This window comes from Tympanuchus pallidicinctus, unplaced genomic scaffold (genome assembly GCF_026119805.1).
Source record: "Tympanuchus pallidicinctus isolate F22 unplaced genomic scaffold, pur_lepc_1.0 scaffold30, whole genome shotgun sequence".
In the NCBI taxonomy this organism is placed as follows: Eukaryota; Metazoa; Chordata; class Aves; order Galliformes; family Phasianidae; genus Tympanuchus; species Tympanuchus pallidicinctus.
This window is the reverse complement of record NW_026294748.1, coordinates 5255878-5275801: the sequence shown is the minus strand read 5'-3', so window position 1 is coordinate 5275801 and position 19924 is coordinate 5255878. Positions and strand designations below refer to the sequence as shown.

At 44.2% G+C, this 19924-nt stretch overlaps 1 protein-coding gene across 4 annotated transcripts in view; it reads left to right on the top strand.

The window, feature by feature from the left end:
* FLI1 (Fli-1 proto-oncogene, ETS transcription factor) overlaps positions 1 to 19924 on the top strand; it is an 81472-nt gene that overhangs the window by 30509 nt on the left and 31039 nt on the right. For all 4 annotated transcript variants that reach the window (XM_052697125.1, XM_052697123.1, XM_052697122.1 and 1 more), the window contains one exon: positions 16223 to 16434. In XM_052697125.1, coding sequence (XP_052553085.1) covers positions 16223 to 16434 — 212 coding nt within the window. The remainder of the gene's footprint in view (positions 1 to 16222; positions 16435 to 19924) is intronic.

Below are 19924 nucleotides of genomic sequence, written 5' to 3'. Positions count from 1 at the left end.
AATCTCCAGCTGACACAAGCTGTATATCTTCTCCCATGAAAAACTTCATAATAATTTGTGCAGAACATCACTTCAGGATAAACATAATAATGCTATAAATACCCCCGGCCATTTCCTGTTGTTCTTACTGCAGCTTGCACAGGCTTTGCGTCTGGGTGAGGGTGTGCCTATAATCCACATAGTAACATATACATTAACCTTCTTCTCAGCTTCTGCCATCGATTGTCTCATGGGCTTGAATAAAAATGTGCATTTCTTTCTAAACAAATGCATTAGTTGTCAGTTAACCTGCAGTTTGTCCCACTGAGAATAGCATTCATCACTAAGGAGCTGAGCAGCATTCTTTTCTTTGCACAGAGGATTCAGGGCAGCAAAATGATAAACTCCTGCACTAGAGGAGAAGAGTTGAGCATAATGTAATGCATATTTCTCACCCTATGTTATTTCAGTTCATCCATACCCTTAATTTTGACCATCGTACTTCAGGGAGATTAAACACACCTTAAAATGTGAATTGAAATGATCAGAAACTCAAACTGTTTCCTGAACGTTTTATGCTTGATATTTACAGGATTTTATATTTTGTTCGAGTTGATTGGTTATTTTAGTAAAAACAGAAGTAAAATTTACATTTGCATCTGCTTGTTAATTGTATAAGTGCAATGAGAAGAAAGTGGAGGAGGGAGGAGTAAAGGAAAGAGGGAGGGCTCGGAAGTGTAAAGTATGAATTAAGTCTTCAGAGGACCAGACTGAAAGTTCCTGTAACTAAATCATTTTCAACTGAGCAACTTCATTTAAACTGGTGATCTTTTAAATAGTGTTGGCAGCGTGCTTTTTACAACACAGCACAAACTAAAAGCTGGGATTGTGAATATTTGCTGAATAGCTTAGATTTTCCATCTAAATTAAGCCAAAAAACTTACATACAAAAACTGACTGGAGCACCTCCGAAGGAGACACTGCACTGCTGAAGCCTTGAACGCGTTCCTCCTGAGGTGAGCTAAAGCCCAGACTGCTGTAAGGCCGGCTTACTAAATCTGCAGAGAGCATATCTGGTTTGCCATGCTAACAAACCACTCAGCTAGGAAGTACATGGGCTCCGTGGGGCTTGCTCCAGTCTTGTAGGGAAGTGCAACGGACCATTTGGGCGTGCACCACGTGCTGGGGATAGGGCAGTTAGTGAAGGAGACAAAACCACCTGCAGATGATGTTCTTTGGCTGCTTCCCCTGCAGTTCATTATCTTCCTAGATTCAGAGATGTGGTCTCACTTGATCTGCAGCCCTCAGAATCTAACTACTACTACCCAGCTCTTCTGTGAAAGCAGAACAGAGGGTGTTCCACCCTCTTTGCTTTCCACACATTTACCTGTATCATTGGCACGTTACCACATACAAGCTTTTGCCATTCTAGCTGTTGCTGGCAGATGACTGATATTTCCAGGTAGGCCAATCTATTCTCACACCCGGTGGTAAGGGTCAGGCAGCATTTATACTGATTTTGATCCCTCATAAGCTGCATTGATAGGCAATTGCCAGGCTTCCCATTGGGTTGTCTTCCATGGATTATTAAGAGGTGTCTGAGAAGCAAATGCTTTTCTGTCAGCATTTATGGTGTAGCCAAGCAGTAGGTGCCCATGGCTTCAGCCAGTGAATGCTGCAAGCCAGCCTCCACATTTTCTGTCTCTGCTACCTGCTCATTCCCAACCAAATGGAGTGAGCTGAGGGATGAATTGGGTGTGCACAGCTCCAAGGCATAAGGGAAGCCCTAATATCCCTCAGGATCACTTCAGATGCTATTGCAATCCCATCTCCACTTTATAGATTTCTTCTGAGAACTGCAGTCATTGCACAAGTGTGGCTCTTTCTTCCTGTGTTCTCCGTACTGTTCACACCTAGCTCTCATTCAGAACTGTGCATCCACTAATTAATCAAATGCTTCACCCAAAGGCTCACTTTCACTGTTTCCTCTATATTGTAGCAGCTCTGTAAGGTGCGATATTTTGTCTCTTGGTGCAGCCCAGGTATGGCTCAGCAATAACAATGTCTCAATAATAATGACAGTTTTTTTACGTGCTGGTGACTGCATGCTGTTCAGTGTGCACAGAGCTGTTTTTCTTTCCTATTGTTCATCCTATCAGCATTAACTAAAACAATGTTTTGAATCTCTTTTGTCCCCACTGAGAGAAATTGGCTTCACCATCCTCAGAAACCAACTGGGACAAAGCCGCTGACAAAGCAGCGCTGTGGAATTTCTGCTTATTGACCACCAAAAATCTTGCCCTAAAGAGGATGCTGGTGAGGAAAGGGACTGTTAGGCTTGCCATGATGAAGACATGCCTCTCCCCTTGGATGTGGTACCTGGCAAATAAGTAAAACCTGTCCTTTATAGAGGAGCACCATTGTGTGAAGCTAAGGAATGGGAGGAGAGGACTCCTGGAGGAGGCAGCCTGGTCTGTGGCAGGCATTCCAAAAACAGGCTGCAGCTTTTTGTTCATGTTTATACGTGTTTCTTGGACTCCCCACTTCTCTCTAGGGCAGGAATTTGGAATTGTTTTAGGTGTCACAATAGCAAAATGCCAAATCTTAACACTACTGATGTACCCATACAAGCAAACAAGACCAGCTAGAGTTCAGACCTACTTGGATGGTCTTAAAATACATCTAAGCATCTATTGCTTCTTTATGTGTCTGTATAACATCTTAGAAAACTCATCAATTCATTAGGTTATCACATTTTAGATACTGACATTTTGCCAGGAAACACAGTACCCACTTTGTGCATTTGTGTGGGAGTCATTCATGCATTCATGTTTAAGTGCACAAATATGCAAACACCTACATGGAAGATTCAAACATACATCAGCCCAAAGACAAACCTTCTGTTGGCTTTGCTAGCACGATATCAAGTCTAGGAAGGCAAAAACTGTAATAGAAAACCCCTGTGTTTTTATCAGGGAAGTATAGAAGGATCATGCTAGATATGCTCTGATCTTTTTCTTCAGCTGATGTCTTTTCATCAGAGAAATGCAAATTTATCAGAGCCTTACCTATTCACTGGAAAGGCTGCTTTTTGGCAGTTTCCTCATTTTGAAAAAAGAAAAGATTTGAGCTGCTAGAAGTCCTACTTGCTTTCTCAATTTTTCCAGTCTTTGCTTTGAAACGACTTTTCATTTAGAAACGTACACCAACCCAATATTTTAAGAAAACTGAATAGGCTCAAATTGCAATGAGACAGAATATCTGAAATCCAATATTTCATTAAGCTACGATGAAATTCTCTGGATAATCATTTTAGCTTTTTGTCCATAATCAGAGTTGGAAAACTTCTCAAAACCTTGAATGAGGTTCTCAGGATATGAAACAATCCTTTACCACATCCTAGGTTTGCCTCCCTCTCACCTTGTGGCCTTAACAGCCACTTTTGCCCTCATTTTGCACAGAGAACTTTCACTTCAGTTGAATAAATAAATTGCCCAAGTGGCTTATCAGAGAGATGCAGCCTTAGGGTGCATCTGTGCACTGACTGCAGAGTGTATTAGTGCATTGCATTAGTGTATTTGCATGGATTTGTTTGGAATTTGCTTTTAATTTCTTGATTTTATTTTTGTCAAATAAGGAACTTAGGTCTGATTTGGTCAGAGACACTGAGAGCTTGCTGCTGTCCTTAGCATCAGAGAGCTTCATGAGGCTTCATTATGGAAAAAGAGTAAGGGCAGCCTTTTTGTGGATGTTAAACTGCTTGCACTTTGAACACTGAACATATCCTTCTCTTTATTCTTATTTTCACATCTAAGAGAGTAGAGCTTTCCATGCTTACCTTCCCAAAATCCTGGTGAGGTACCAAAATGCCATCACTGTGTTACAGGTTAGCACCAAGGATCCAGAAAGCCTCCGAACAAACAGGGCCGTCTGCTACCTACAGAGTAGAGGAGCCCACACCTCCCAAGTGTCGCTCTAGTATTGAAACCACAAGAACATCTTTTTTTGTGCTTCGTGTACATTTCCTGCTCAGTTGAGAGCTGAGGAAAGAAGGTATGCTGAGGTGTGAACGCTGTTAGCATTCTTGTTGGTATTGTGAGTGCTCCAAGACAACAGAGGTGCAAAGCTTTACCAAATATGGACCAGTGTGCCAAAGTGCTCCCATTCCCCCAATGCATTTACGATCAGAGCACTAATCCAGCAGCAATATTCCTTGCACTGCCCTTCTACATCTGGATACACATGCAGGTATTGCCTGAAACTCTTAGGGCAAAACAAAATGTTGATATTGATTTGGGACTCTGCCAATGAGTGCCTCGGTTTGTTTTCTTTTTTAAACTCTCAATTTCAGCAACAAATCAGAAACGAGTCTTTGAAGTTTGTTTTTTTCTTTTCTTTTCTTTTTTTTCTGCAATGCTTCCATTTACTTCTGAGGAAGAAAAAAAAAAACTGAACAAAATACCAGAGCAGGACCGTGCCTGGCCCTGAGCCAGCAAGCGACAGCAGGGAAATGAGCACCCACAGCCTGACGTAGCTGAGCCCGCAGAGAAGGCACCCACATTTCTTAGGCCAAGGATAACTGCTTTCTTCAGCTGCTTTAAGCATTCCAGCCCAGTGGATACCTTCTTTTTTCTATCCTTGTAGGAGTTTGAATAGCAAGCTAGCATAGCTTCTCACTTTCACAAACGTGCAGAAACCCCAGTTGCCTCTCTGTAGGGTGGCTGTCTGGTTAGCACAGTCAGAATTAGGAGGGGGGTTATTTTATTAGCCGGTAAAGCTGATTGATTTATTAGAGCAGAAATCTCTTGCTAGCTCCAGCACAGGTTATTCTCCAAATGCAAACTCTATTTCATTTCACACACACAAAATAGCCAAAGTGCCTGTGTTATGAATAGGCCCCTTTGTTACCCCGCGAATCGACAAGACAGACTGTTTAGTTCATGTCTGTACATTAGCAAAGGAGGACGGGGTCTGTGAGACAGATGTGGCCTTTAATTGCATGGAAATATTAGAAGATCGTTAAGCCAATTTTGACAGGGTTTTCCTCTCATGGAGGGAGCAGAGCGTTGTTTCAGGGAAGGTGCAGGGAGCAGCCCTGTCTTGCCGGCCCCACAAACAGGACCTTGTCCTACTCTCTCACCCCAATGCTAAACAAAACCAGAGGAGATTTAGTCAGAAGCCCCACTTTCCTGCCAGAGCTGCAGAGCTACATCTCAAAAAGAGCTTGCTTTAAATTGCATCTGATAAAAGGCTTTTCAACGCAGCTCAGGGGACTTGCCCTGGTAGAGATAAGACGAGCCATATCAGCTCTGCTGAGAACATGGAGATGTGCCGAGAGGCCTGCTTCTTATTTGTGTTAGCATGTAAGAAACACTTCAGCAAGAGGAGAACAAACTGCAGTCATCTCAGAAAACATTGCGGGGTTGCATATAAAGGCCACCCTCTCCTCTGTATGAAGGCTAGATTTGGTTTTGATGGCCTGGGTTTTGTTCTTAGTTCAGTTACACTCCATCAAATGACTTTGAGCAGAGTATTTGGTTGCTTTATGCAGGTTCCTATGCCATAAAGTTGAAGTAACATCCTCAAGTCTGTTTGCATGGCACCACTGAGGTGCTGCCTTTGTCTGTTACTCACACTGCTATGGGAGGAGGTTACTGGCAGCTTGGTATTGCAGAGTTATCAAGCCAGTGCTAATGATTGTCGTTAGAAACCAAACCAGCCAACCAAATGTGAAATTAATTGTTACAAGTGGAGTTTTGCAGATGAGTTGCAGGAAAGCAGGGCTGACGCTGCATGGACCATGTGGAAATCTGCATGATGGTCCTAGAGATGACAGAAACCTGATCAGAACCAACCCCAAAGCTGCTCCTGTATATATACCTATTGTTATTTCAAGCAGCACCTCCTGCAGAGGAGAACACTGAGATGCCAAGTGACCCTACCTGAAGCTGGAGACTGAACTGGTCTCAGTGCTGGGATTTGACTGCTGCCAGCCTTGGCTGCCAGCCCCTTTCCTCCCCAACATACTGTGAGCCTGGACTCCACTTCTTGCCTGCTTTCACTGCAGCAAAACATTTGAAACTCCCTGCCATGAACTCATCTCTGGCCTGCTTTGCTGGGGCTGAGGACAGGTGGGAAGAAGCAGCCATCTGTTCTCACAGGGGTGGAAAACTAGCCATGAGGGCAGACTTCTGGAGGTGGCAGGAGCAAACGACGTCATTTATCTAAGCAAGGCTCAGAGCCCTTCTCAGTGCCACGCTGATAAAATCAACAGACTTTCTGTTAATGGTTACTGGTAAGAGATTTTTGTAACTTCTCTGCTCGGCCTCCTATGGATAGATTTTGCTTTTGTCTAGCAGTTCTAGCCTTAGGATAACACTTGTCACTTCTCTGACCTGTTTCTTGCCTTGACATTGTGACACTGCAAAATCTGAGAACTTCTATGGTTGTGCATTGTACAGATACAGAAACTGAGACATGTGGACATCAATACAGTTGTAAACAAAGCCCTTTTTTATTTTTGCTCTCACATCTTCTGCTGTTTATTTAGGAAAGAGGCAGCATTTGCCAGTTGATTCTTGTAGGTGGACACAGAGATGGGGTTTGATGGATATATTTAATCCATGCATTCCTGAAATAGGTTGTTTGTCCTTAGCAGCAATCTTACTGTCCTGTTAGGCATCAGAAGCTGTTTTACTATTGCGGTTGTTTGGAGCATGAGTGCTGGTAGAGCAGTCTGCTCTCAGTGGCTGCTGGTGTTGCTAGGAAAAATATCACCTTGTCAATTCCTTTTTGTAATGTAATGTCAGCTCTGTGTTTCGACCCAGGTGCTTAGGATGGAATTGTTGTCCAAGAGGTGAGATGCCAGGACCTTTCTCCTGCACCAAGATTAGAACTTCAGTATTTCTTTGTAAATAAATGAAAAGCCCCTGAGAACTTCCAATGGAGTAAACTGAGTTTTCCTGTTCAAATATCTTGATTGAGATTGACAAAGAAAATATCTCAGTGTAATCCTGCTGAGCTGTTTTCCTTGGAATGCCACAAGTAGGCTTGTTCACAAAATCTCTGCTTTTCCTATAGGCGTATGCAGAAACAATCTCGTCACTGGAGCCACAGGGGCTGGGCTCAGTGCACAAGAAAAACAGAGATCCATGCCATCCCAGCAGGGTGGCAGCCTTCAGTTCCACAGCCAAGTGAAGGAGACCAGTTGGGGACTGGATGAGAAGCCAGCAGAGGCTGGGTATTCTGCACAAGGCATCAATGCACAGCTTTATTAAGCAGGGCGGTGGTGGTACCTGTGTTTGCAGCCAGGGGCAATGGGTGAAGGAAATGGAAAATCTAGTATTGTTCCTAACTGCTTCTCCTTCGGTTGTTTTGTCCTGTGACATTTAAGCCTAATGTTCTAGAGAGTTTTGAGCAGCTCCCCAGTCCTCCCAAATATGAGTGCAGTTTGTACAGCTCTTCCGAAAATCTCAACCTTGGTGCTTGTTCACCCCAGTAAATGCCAGTCTGTAGAGAAAGAGGCAAGGAAGTTTCAGAACACTCTATCAAGTGTATGCATATGCTGTGTTTTGAGTGACATTTGCAGAGTGTGGGTTGGGTGTGGGGAGTAAATCAGCTCCTGTGAGTCCTGGATGGCCATTTGCTCTTCCGTCCATACTTCATGTGATGCACACTTGACAGCAAATCTAAGTAACCAGCTCTGAGCTGAAACACTGAATTTACACTCTGAGTATCAAGAGCACTGAGATCCTGAACACAGATTTAATCCAAACACAGCTCAGATCTGGAATGCTCAAGCATTATGCTTGTGATGTCAAGTTACATCTGGTTTAGGATTCAGGACTTCAGGACTGTGTTGTACTTATATTTACTTCTCTGATACAGTGTCCAGACATTGCAATATGCACTATAGATGTCAGTGATGGATTAGGCTTTTTATTTCCTTTTGGCTGAGCCTTTCCATCACCAACCATTTCTTGGGTAAATGGCATTCAGCTCTGCTCAAGATCCCTACCTCTATTTCAGGGGAGAAGCACATACTGCGTCCTCTCCTGGAGACTCTACTGTGATTCTTTCACGCTGTTGTTTTTCCTTAGTCTGGAATAAAGTCATCTCGGGCTGAAAGTGCATGTTTTGTTCTCTGTGGATGGAAACATAACAGCACCCGATGAATGTTTCCTGATGGGCTTCCTGCAATTGTGAAGGGAATGGTGTCAGAGAACAAAACAGGATACGGTTGCGGTGTTTGTGAATGTAGCCAGGACAATGGTATCAAAGTGAAATAAAAAATAATGAATGGACCTTGGTGCAGCAGTGAGTCAGCGCTCAGAGGAACCCAAAATACTTGTGCCTCTCTAAACTGCCACCTCCCAGGTCTTGCATTCCTGGGAGAACAGCCTTCTTTCAGTTTCCAGTGCCTGAGCAGTGAGAACCATCCTGCAATGTTCAGGAGGTGCAGTCTGCACCTATTCCTTCATGTTTTAGGGTCCGCCAGGTGTCCTTTTCCAAGGCAGCCTGTTAAAGCGGAGGCACTTAGATGTGACCCTCACTCATGACAAAGTCCCCCTAATATTCAGAGATTTTGCACTTTGCTGTTTCCCTTTCTATGACGATTTCTTTATATCAATAAGATTTTCCACGTGGAAAACAAAAAAAAAACCAAAAACAACAGAGTTGTTATATTGCCTCAGTTTCTGGTGGGAGTAAAAGTACCACTCACTGATGGTGGTAATCCTGATCACAGAATGCCCACTAAAAGCCATTCTCTGGCACAGCATCAAGGAGAGCAGCAGGGCAGTGGGTGCCCTGGGACAAAGCTGAGGTCAGCACAGAATTCTGCATAGCAGAGGACTGCTCTAATTCTTCCAGATACAGTTTTGGCTTGTCAGGAAGCCAGATTCTGAAACCATCTTGCAATTTTCCCTCCATGTGTCTTCAGCAGAAAGGACCATAAAAATGCTACAATAATATTTACTGAAGTGTGTATGTTCACAGTTATATCCATGTGTCTCTGTTTACAAACGCATCTGCTCAGAGCAAGTCAATTATTTTGCAAGGGAAGGGAAAAAACTCAAAGTAACATGAACTACAGCTAGGTGGATTTGACTACTGAGCTCTGGAAAGCGGTCACCCATGCAGTGTCAGATCATTCGAGTCATTCGTAGTGAGCATGGGCAGCTCTGGAGTGGAGAAGATGTGGGCAGAGAGCTGTGGTGATCTAAGCATAGTAAGCTGGCCAAGGGCAGTGCTAATACATGGGAAAGGCTGATTGGTTTTCTGGGAACATGATGTGGCTTGGAAAAGATCCACAGAGATGATTTAGTCCTCCCACCTCAGCAGACAGTGCTAACTCCAGAGTTATGCTGATTTGTTCATGGAGGCAAATCCTTTTGTAGTAAAATTCACTGCCAGAAATGAAACCTGTCTCACCAATGCCAATGGCAAAGCTTCCAGCGCTTTTAACAGGCTTGAAGCTTTACCCCCAAGGTTTAGTACTCACCCTAAAGCACCTGGTGTGTTTTGGTTGGCAGACCCGAGCAGGAATTCTCCCAAACTTTCTGGTACCAGAAGCCAGAGGCTGTGATTTGTCCCTTGTCTGTTAATGGGCAGACACCTCATCCACTCCTCCACTGCTCCCAGTGTGCATCGTACAGGCAGGGTGCGAAGCACCGCAGGACGGTAGGCTGCAGATGTGATAATCTCTCAGACATGTCCAGCCTTCTCGCTTCTTATTTCACCATATTACTCTTCTCAGGTCAAGGGGACACAGCAGCAATTTGAGGTTCTTTTTTTCACTTCGTTTCCTGGTCCTGTGCTCAGCACACACCAAACCATCTCCTGGAGATTCCCACATGTCTAAGGCTGCTCCTAAGCCTTCCTATTGTCAGCCCTAATGCAGGAACTTGTTGGGGACCAGTGCTTGGGACCCACTCATTCCCACCTGATATTCAGCCTATTGAAAACAAATCAGTACGGGCTCTAAGCTGATTGATGCAAAGCTTTGACTGAGAAAAAAGCCTTTCGTTCAGATCCTAAAATATGCACATGAAGTCAAGTGCTTCCAGTGATCTTCTGGAAAGCAAAGTACAGAGCATGGCTTATTTTTTCCTTTTTGAGTCAGGTTTTGGTGATCTTGAGATCAAAATAACAAAACATTCATTTTAGCAACTTTATTTGATCCACTTCATGTGTGATTTCATGGAGATAGTGGGTGTAAAAATTAAGACAAAAAAAAAATATATATATTTACATCCTTATAAAAAGTTTGGCAAAATCACCTTACCCTAATTTTTAGCTGGTTTTGTGTGATCTCTAGTTTCAGTCTGAATGCCTATCTGGCTTTGTTTCCTCCTAGCACAAGTTACTAAGTTGTTGGTCCTAATTTATCTGAATTATGAAGAAATGCTGATGCTCTCTAAGGCTGCCAAGCTGAGCTCCATTGTAGTGCTCCTGATGGAAAGTGAAAGAAAGGCAGGCAGAGCTGCAGAGGAGAGCTTGCATCACAGTTTGTCTGGGTAACTGACTTGCTTTGTAGTTTTGAGTAATTCTTCAGTGCAAAGTAAGTACAAAATTAGAGGAGTATGAGATATCATCAAAATAAATGAAAGCCAGCATGCAATGTTGTGGCCCTTCTTTCCACACAAAGAAAGCCTCAAATGCACAGAAACTTTGACACAGGCTGAAAGGCATGCTGCCTTCCCCTTAATCCTCAGTCCTGAGCTGCAGGGGGGGAAAGCAAAACTGCATCTCCTCCCATCCTTCCTCAGGGCAGGGGCAGCTCTTAGGCATGGATGACAGCATTTGGGTTGCCACAACACAAATACTATCAGCTCAGCTGGAAAATACTGTGAGCAGGATGGGCAGGCAGTCACTGTGCAGTTCTGCAAGTGGATAGAAGAAGTCTAGAGCAAGGAAGTTAGGCAGTGGCAACTCTCAGCCTTCCATTTGCACTACAGCATTATGTTGGGTCTCTGGTGATAGCTGCAGTCTGCAAATCCTCTGCTATAGAGGCAGGCTTTAAATTGATTGTGAAGGGCACAAGATTGGATTGTGGCTGTTAGCAATAAAATGCCTATGCTCATAATTTTCCAGGGGGAGTTACAGGAGTCCCTGCACCAGTCACATAATATGCTGCAAAGAAGGTGGAATGGCAAGAGCAAACCTCAAAAAAGCACACTGGAAAGATGTGGAATTCAAAAACTAACAGCCCTGGACGAGGCTCAGAGCCACCAGGGCTTACTGCATGTGTAGAACAGCAACAGAGGATGCAGGGAGGAAAAGGGACAGATGAGGGAATACCTTGCTAAAGCTTATGTTGAAGATCATGGGCAGAGATGAGAATAATACTCTGCCTTCCTGTCTGCTAATTCCATGCTCAATCCATTCAAATGTGCTGCCCCAAGATCAACCCAGACTCTGTTCCTCTGTACATTTTATATTTGACTCATTTTCTTGTAAGTCTGATGTTATCTCCCTTCTGCTTGTATGAGATGTTGGCAAAAGAAGTGCTGACTTGTAAAAGTGCAGTGCCAAAGTCATTTCTGTTCAAGGAGCAGAACCTCTGTGCTAACCTCAAGCCATATGTAAGACTTCTTGCTGTTGGTACCTAATATTGCAGTGCTCTGCTGTTGCACCTCTGGGCTCCGGCAGATGGTGGGTCTGAGTTGGTAGCATTCACTTTACAAAAGTATTTCAGGAGTGATTTTCCTGCAGGACTAAGGGTGGTGAAAATATATTACTGAAAAAAAAGATAACAAAGTCACCCCTCTAGATGTAGAAGTTCTTTCCATGCACAGCATGATGGGTCAGGCACTCAGCATTTGCTTCTAAGCCAGACTTTGTGGAGGAGGATGAATCTTTGATCTTTAGCAATGCCTTTTAAATGTGGTTATGGCCAGAAAAGCGAATGTAAAGAGCTCGAAGTCAACATTCAGTGTAAGTTCATTGAATACACCTGGAAAAAGTTGTTACTGTAGGCTCTACATTGTATCTGGGGTGAAAACACTGACAAGTGTCACCTCACCAGCTCTTGTTCTCCTGACCTTTCTCACAGAGTGGGGAACCAGGACCCTCTAATGAGCTATCCTTGGCAGTAAACTTTAGATAAGGGTAAAAACTTGAACTTTTAAGGGCTTTGTCCAAGGCAAACCTTGGGGGGTTAGAGAATGTGAGGACATCCTGGGGCTAGATCTGCTGTTAGTGCACTCATCAGCTCTATCAAGCCTGTGTTGGGGACAGTGAGCAGAACGAGGTGAGTGGTGACAATTCACATTGCACATCCTCACTGTGTGCATGCCCCTGACTTTTGCCTGAGGGCTGTTCATGCAGAATGCATCCCTTCCGTGCAGAATTAATGCCCCAGCAGTCCCCCTCATTAACCGAAGTAAAACCTTTTGCTGGCACACAAATGCCATTTGCACATGGCAGTAAAGCCTTGGGATAACTTGCTTGAAGCATTGCCTCTGCCCTGCCGCTGTGCTGCCGGTGACCAGCAGAGCAGGCCGCCTTTCCCGCAGCACAGGAACAAAATCACAGCACAAATCACCACACTGAGGCACTTACACGTGGGACCTGGCTCTGGGTGCCTGGTCTAAGAAAACAAAATCCTGCAGATTTATCCTTGCACATCTAAAAGCTGTTATTACTAATAGCCATTTCACATTTTCATGTCTAGGAGATCCACGAGTGTGTGCTAGCTCTGCACAAAGTTGTCTCAGTGCTCACAGCAATGGGAGCCCATCGTGGTGGGCTGCCTTGTGGAGGCTGAGGCTGTGCTCTGCAGGGACTGAACTTGCCTATGGCCGTGCTGCAAGCAGCCTAGACGGGGCTTGCCACATTTATGCCAGGAATGTGATTAAAAACTGGAAAAACTGAAGCCGGCCTATTCCCAGAGGCAATATAATGTAACGTATATGCCAGAGTAATACACACAAGACCCCTGTCTCAGACACAGTCTGGCCAGCTCAAGGACACAGCCCAGGAGGCGACAGAGTGGGGGGAGCTCTGTGAGCAGTGCCCTGTCTGGTTAGGTTATGTTAGCACCTTTCACACCTTGCCTTGCTCTCCCAGTTGCCCGTCACCATACACTAAGTAATTCTAGATTCCAGTGGGACAGACATTTGCCCTCTGGTATGCAGTTTAACTCTTGATCCCTTCCTCAGCAAGAGCTGAAGTCAAACACTTCCTGATCAGATTAGGTCCTTCAAAACGGAGTCTAGCCAAGGAGAGCCTCTGATAGTGACTAAAGGCAGGTTGTGTGCTTTCCCCATCCTGGCAGGGTCAGCTGAGCCTTGTCCTCTTCCAGGAAAATGAGTCCCACTTAGTCCTCCTTTTAGGGTGTCAGCTGAGCGGCCTGTGCTCTGATCCCACAAGTTAAAGGCTACCTGCTACCTACCACCCCCTTGCTTTTCTCCCAGGTTGTAATGTCCAGATCACAGAAAAGCTGTTTGCAGCAGGGCTGGCAGCATGCCACTCGACTTCCTCGCGTGCAATCAGCAATACTTGTTTGCTATTTGCTTGCACGTCCTGACTGTGAGCAGGTGTTACAAGCCACTATCTCTCATCTGCCGAAGCTCTGTGTGTCATCAGTTCCCTCAGAGCCATGAGTCTGTAGTGTTTGTTGCTGTAACTAACTCAAGGCTTTAGCTCAAATGGTCCCTGGTTCACTGCCACAACGGCAGTCATCACATTTGAATTTCTTTTCCTCTGTGTGATGAAGTCTCAAAGCCTGTGCATTTTGCAGACTGCATACACTCAAGCAGCAAAACGCAGAGCTGCTCCATGCAGCTGCTGCCTGCCTGCTGGCTGTCACTGCTGTGCAGGCAGGGCCCGGCCACTTGTCTGTCAGGGAAGGTCCTTATCTGAGGAGGCAGACTTTCCATCTGATACCAGACAACTGTGTACTTGCCTTTTGTTAGCTCTGTGTATTGTAAAGATACTGGCTTAATAGCTGATCCTAGTCTGGGGCTGTTCTTTGCTTCTTGATGTTTTCTTTTCTTTTCTGATGTTTTGTTTGTTTTTTTTTTTTGTTTTGTTTTTTTCCAGCAGAATCTCTCTTCAGAAGAAAAATGGCTTTAGGTAGAAATAACGTTTTCCCAGATATTTCTTCCCTCAAAGGTAGATTTGTGCATGGCTTTAAACTGGAAATCTCCAAAAGAGAACAGCTTAAGAGCACCCCGTGCATTCACAGTGGTACAGATGGTTTCCTGACGGCTTGCTATGAGGCTCAGCCCTCACCCAGGATGCACAGCACAGACTAGGAAGGCAGAAATCAGTCCAGCACCCCACGTGTCTGTTGCCCACCTACCACCTCATAATGCTGGGAGCTCCACATTTTCTAAACAGAGGCCTATGGAAGATGGGTCATTTTGGAACTGTTGTCTGATAGCTTGACAGTGAACCAGAGAAGCAGCAAGCTTCTGGAGCCCTACCTTTGGAAGGAAGGCCTGATCTGATTTAAGAGCTATTACCAGACAGCAATGTGTCCTTACACCATTCTACACAGGCAAAGCTTGTATCCTGGAGAAATTCTCCATCTCTGTAAGGACAGAAGGCTGGGGTCATGCAGGAACATGCAACGTGCAGCATTAGGCAGCGTGGGGCAAAACTCTCAGTGCTGTTTAAGGGCTGTCACCATTGCAGCTGCTCAGGGTGAGAGGTTGCTTGCAAAATGCTTGTAGCAAAAACTGAGACTTCAGCAGGACTTACACACATATGAGGGCTGTCCTGAATTCAGGCTTAGTCAGGCTCAGTGAAACTCCAGGCTGCTCAGGAGTGTTTGGTTTTGTTACGTGATCTGAGGTCTGTGACAGAAAAGTGCTGATATCTGTAGATGCAGAGCACTGACATGACTCGTGCTAAATGGGTGAATTTCAAGCTGAGAGGGATTCTAATATTTAGCCAGTTGAACTGCAACTATTGACATTTTTTGTGATGATATCACAAGCCCCTTAATATCTGATTTTCGCTTTGATTCTCGTGTGATCAGAGGATTTCAGCAGCTGTATGTTTCTAAGTTTTCAGAATTTCTGTTTCCCTCCTCAGTTGTGGAAAAAGTTTGCAAAACTAACCTCAGAAATGACTGTTGTGGGGAAGAAGGCAGAGAACAACAATTTATTATTTCTAAAAGCTCATAATTTGGATCACGTCCTGTGATTTTGGAACACCAGAGGTTTTGCTTTGAAAGCAAAGGCAGCATCTGCACGCTCACAGTAACCCACTGCTTCACGTGTATTACAGGTCTTCTCAGTGCTCAGTCCACAGAGGAGGCAACTCCATTGCTGCCTTTGTTTTGGAGGGCTGCTCCATTAACTCACATTAAAGTAATGTGTACTTTTAGCCTGGGAGGTTCCTCCTTCAGTTTCTGGCTTGTCAGCCATAATGGCAGCTGTGCTCTGTGTGGTTAGCTGAGCTCCAGTCAAGAACATGCAGACCCTGTCAGATGCACTTGGAATAAGGAAGGACTGTGCCAAAGCCTGTCTGTATGAGCCTGGCATGCTTCATTTAGAAAACCCAAGTGCATCAACGCAAGGAAATTGATAGGCAGAATTTTTGTCAACATTTTGAGTTTCAGCAGGGGAAAAAAAAAGAAAAAAAAAGGATAACAATTTCCTGTTTTTAAGCATTTCTAGAAATGCACATTTGGTAACTCACCAGTCCTACATTTCCCACAAAATAAACAAAAAGGGTAAAGTATTGCATTTTTTATCCCACCACTAACACCCGTAACTCTGACCTGCACTGACTGCTTCTGCTTCATGGGTAGCCTCAAAATATAGACCCCACACAAAACCCCTTGGAAGAAGATGCTCAGAAATAACATGCACCTCCAATGACACTCCAGATATTTTATGTACATATCTGTTTTTATGGTTTTGGACCAGCAAGTGCAGACAGGGGGGCAGGAAACTACATAAAACACAGGTAAAGCTGCTTCTCAGAGTCTGTTTCCAGTGACCTCTGGGCACAGTGTAGCAGCCAGCTGCCACCTTTGCTGTTTGCAGAAGTCAGATAACCTTAATTCTTGCCCCACCCAGCAGCTAGCAAAGGAACCCACTGGTTTTGCATACGGGTTGATGGACCCCAAAGTATCTGATTCAATCTGCAATCCTGACAGGTGGCAATTTCAGACAGAGCTGGGCAGCTGGGGGGCCCTCACAGGTGCTCACCAGCTCAAAGAGAGAATGAGAGTGGGGTTACTGGTTTAGTCACAACCCTGAGCACTTGTTTTTTCTCTCCTCAGGAGGCCCTGTCGGTGGTGAGCGACGACCAGTCCCTCTTTGACTCCACATACGGCGCTGCCACTCACCTCCCCAAGGCAGACATGACAGCCTCAGGGAACCCTGACTATGGCCAGCCACACAAAATCAACCCTTTACCTCCTCAGCAGGAGTGGATTAACCAGCCAGTCCGGGTCAATGTTAAAAGAGAATACGACCACATGAATGGATCAAGGTAAGGAAAGACCCTTTCCTCTTCTGCTGAATCTGAAATAAAAGTAAAGCACGTGCTGTCCGTTTGTGCTCTGCAGTTCAACAAACCCAATGTCCATGTAGTCGTACCCCATTACCCCTGGAAGCAGTTTCTTGTCACTTGTGGCTTGCAGATCCTTAGCACACAACTCTACCAGTCTCTCTGAACGTTGTACAGACTGGGATGCGAGACTGCCAGGACAGAGTTCATCCTACAGACACTGCTTTGATTTACACATTTCATCACTTAGTTCAGCATCTCACATATATGCCATGGTTCAATGGGCTTCCGAAGACAGAGTTTATACTGGTAGTGAAGCTAGTGAAAGCTGAACTAATGGGCTGCATGAGCTTCACTGGAGGGAGTTCTCATTGCATCTGCAACTAGATTTGTGCTTTGCAGGGGCAGAAGGAACAGTAGGAAATTGGAAAACTATTTGATGAAGACAAGAAGAAGAGACTGATGTATTTCATGTCAGTCTAATAGGTGTAACAAAACAAAATACGTGCATATATACTGCATGTGTATAGGTGACCACTTGTGAAAATGAGAGCTTAGGATTAGGTCTGAACAGAGAAGTTCACCATCAGTAATAAATGAATTATGATATATTTAGCCATAGAAATGGGAAGCCTGCCCCATCCCACTGGTGGTTAGAGCTGGGGAAGGTGGATCATTTCCACATTCAGCAAAGGAAATATTTTCTTATCAGCTCAGACTGTTTCTTTAAAGAACATTTATAGAAGTAAAAACACTAGGAAAAAAAATGGCACCCTCTTGGAGAAAGTCATGAACACTAAAACTTCTAAGTTATTTCAGTTTTAAATATATACAATTTAAAACTAGTTCATTTTTAGAATTAGATTTTAGCACACATTCATTTCTTATTAAATTCTAATTTCAAAGTCACAAAGATCTGTGACATTTACATGATGTTAATATAGTTCAACATCTGAGGGCTTTTCTTTAACAGCCTACTTTCCTGGTTTCTGAGAACCTAGTGAAGTAAAGCTTGAAACAGAAAGCAGCCTCACAGTTTCAGACTTCTATAGTGAGATGATGGTGTTACAAACTTCAAACAGCAGTGTGTTGTTTTTCCTCATCAGTATACAGATGCTGATTTTACTATGAGATAAAAGTCTGTTTGTCTATTCGATCATTTGTAGATCGAATTTGATGCTGCCCCAGTTGTACCTTGGTGTCACATCTGGACCTTGGAAGAACTACTGGGATTTTTGCTCAGATTACAAGCTGAAACATAGGAAAATGGGCTTTTTTTTCCCCTTTTTCCTGAAAAAATCCATCCCTAGGCTGCACAGGAATTGGGATGGATTTGACCTCTCCATCCTGCGCAGAGTTAAACCAGTCATGAGAGCAGAGGTGGCAGAATCAGTCTCACATGTGGCACAGGCAGCACACTCCCACAGTCATGTGAGGAAACCCTTTGTAGGACTGCATCAGTTGCTCACGCCAACGGTAGCAGACCAACTCTCACAGAGGGTTTCCTCCCTTTATTCTGCTGCTGTCTCACTCTAGCAGATTTTGGAGGGCCTAACAAGGAAGAAGTCCTGTCAAATTTGCTGAGCTACCAGAGGCAGTGAATATTTCTGCTTTTTACATCTTGCAAAAGCCAGCTCTGCATAGATTTGCATGTAGGTGTATTTATATATGTCCAGAAGTCTATGCAACATTTTCCTTGTATGTGTATTGCATGTACTTAGCAGTTAGAGAATCACAGAATCAGTCAAAAGTGTTGGGCTGAGCTTCCATAGTGGTCTTTGTGCTGCAATTTCCTCTTCTGTTCAGAAAAAAAGGGAAATAATAGTGCTTTGACAGGCTGATCCATTGGCAACTGTAAGTGCTCCCATACCCCTAGAGGAAGGCTCTCCAGAAGTGTGTTTATTCTGGGCAAAAAGGAAATCCTTTTTTATGGGTTTACTTGAACCTACAAGATTTTTAGGCAGAAACTCAGTGTCCTCAGTCACTCTAAGAAGGGGGTAACAACTTCCAACCTGTTAGAAAAAAAGAAAGGACTGTTTTGCATGTCAGAAGTCAGCACTGAAATAACTTCCATCCTTGCCTTTTCATAACTTGTTAGCACAGGAGCTCCAACCAATCCGAGACATGGGAACATTCACCTGATGTATCCATCCTCTCTCACCATCCATGGCTAAAGATTTGTCCTTTCCTCTCATGTCCGTCACAGTTCATTGTTTCAGGTCAGGCTGCGCCTGTCGCTTCTTCCTCTGTCCCATCAGCTGCCTGGCAAAACTGACACCATCTGAGCAGCAAAAACTGATCTCACTACCGATTAACTCGAACAGACTGAATAACAAAGCCTCTTCCCCCTCCCTCCCTCTCGCTCTCCCTGTCTTTCTCTCCCTTGTTTTTCAAATACAGTCTCTTACCGAGTTCCAGCTGCCTCATTAGAGTAGCTTTTTTGTGTTTCACCTGGACTTGAAGCACAAGCATTTTCTCCTCGTTGAGAGAATGGTTTGTGTACTGTAGGGAGTGATAGAGCCGTAGGAAACCTGACTGTGGAGAGAGCTGGGTGACGGTAAGGGGCAGCGTGCAGCTTTTCTCCTTTACCTTAGTGCTCAGAAGCAGGTCTGATGGCTGAGATATGATGTGATGGGCTGCTTTGGTGGGAGAAGGGCTCTTTGAAGAACCTCTCCCAGTCCATTGTGCAGAGCCATTCCTTCCAGTACTAAACAACGTGGCAGCCCTGCCCAGGTCTCTACTCCACATCACGTGTAGGAAGAATTTCCCAGATAGCTGCATCCTGATGTGTACGTGGGATGTTCAGGTGGTTGCAGGAATCTGTGCCTTAGATGAGACGATGGGACTTTTGCATTATTGCAAGATTCAGAGGTAGAAATATGATGAGTTTGAGTACGAGCAGAGCTGGATGCAGTCACACCATCAGTCTGTCCTTGCCTTCTTGCACGGCTCCTTGCTCAGCCCTTGCTCTGACCTGTTACACAGAAGAAACAGAGATCCAGCATTTCCTTCAGTTTACAAAAAGGTGTTGTGTAAACCTTTCTTCTCTCTTTGCATTGTTTCAGGGACTGGAACTTTGGCTTGTGTTCTTTACTCTCAGCTGGATTTGTGTCTTCTGTTTATTTAGTTTATAGCCCACCAGAGGAAAGCTCTGTCTTCTATGATGTGCATTTACAGCTCCAAATATACCACACCTGGGTTGCCATTAGGGCCTTTGGTTGCCTTTTTAATATAAAAGCATTTTTATATACATTTTTTAAAAGGATGAGAATCTTTTGCATTTTAAAATCTGAAGAATAAAGGAAAAGGCTGGGTGAAGTTTAATCTAATTTACAGTCAGTGTTAATAACAGATTTTTCCATATCATTTACAGCAATTCCAAAAGCAAAGAGTGCACCAAACAACAGATGTTACAAATTCAGCCACTGCATATCTGCATTTGATGTTACAAAATTTGTATGATCTGCCCCAA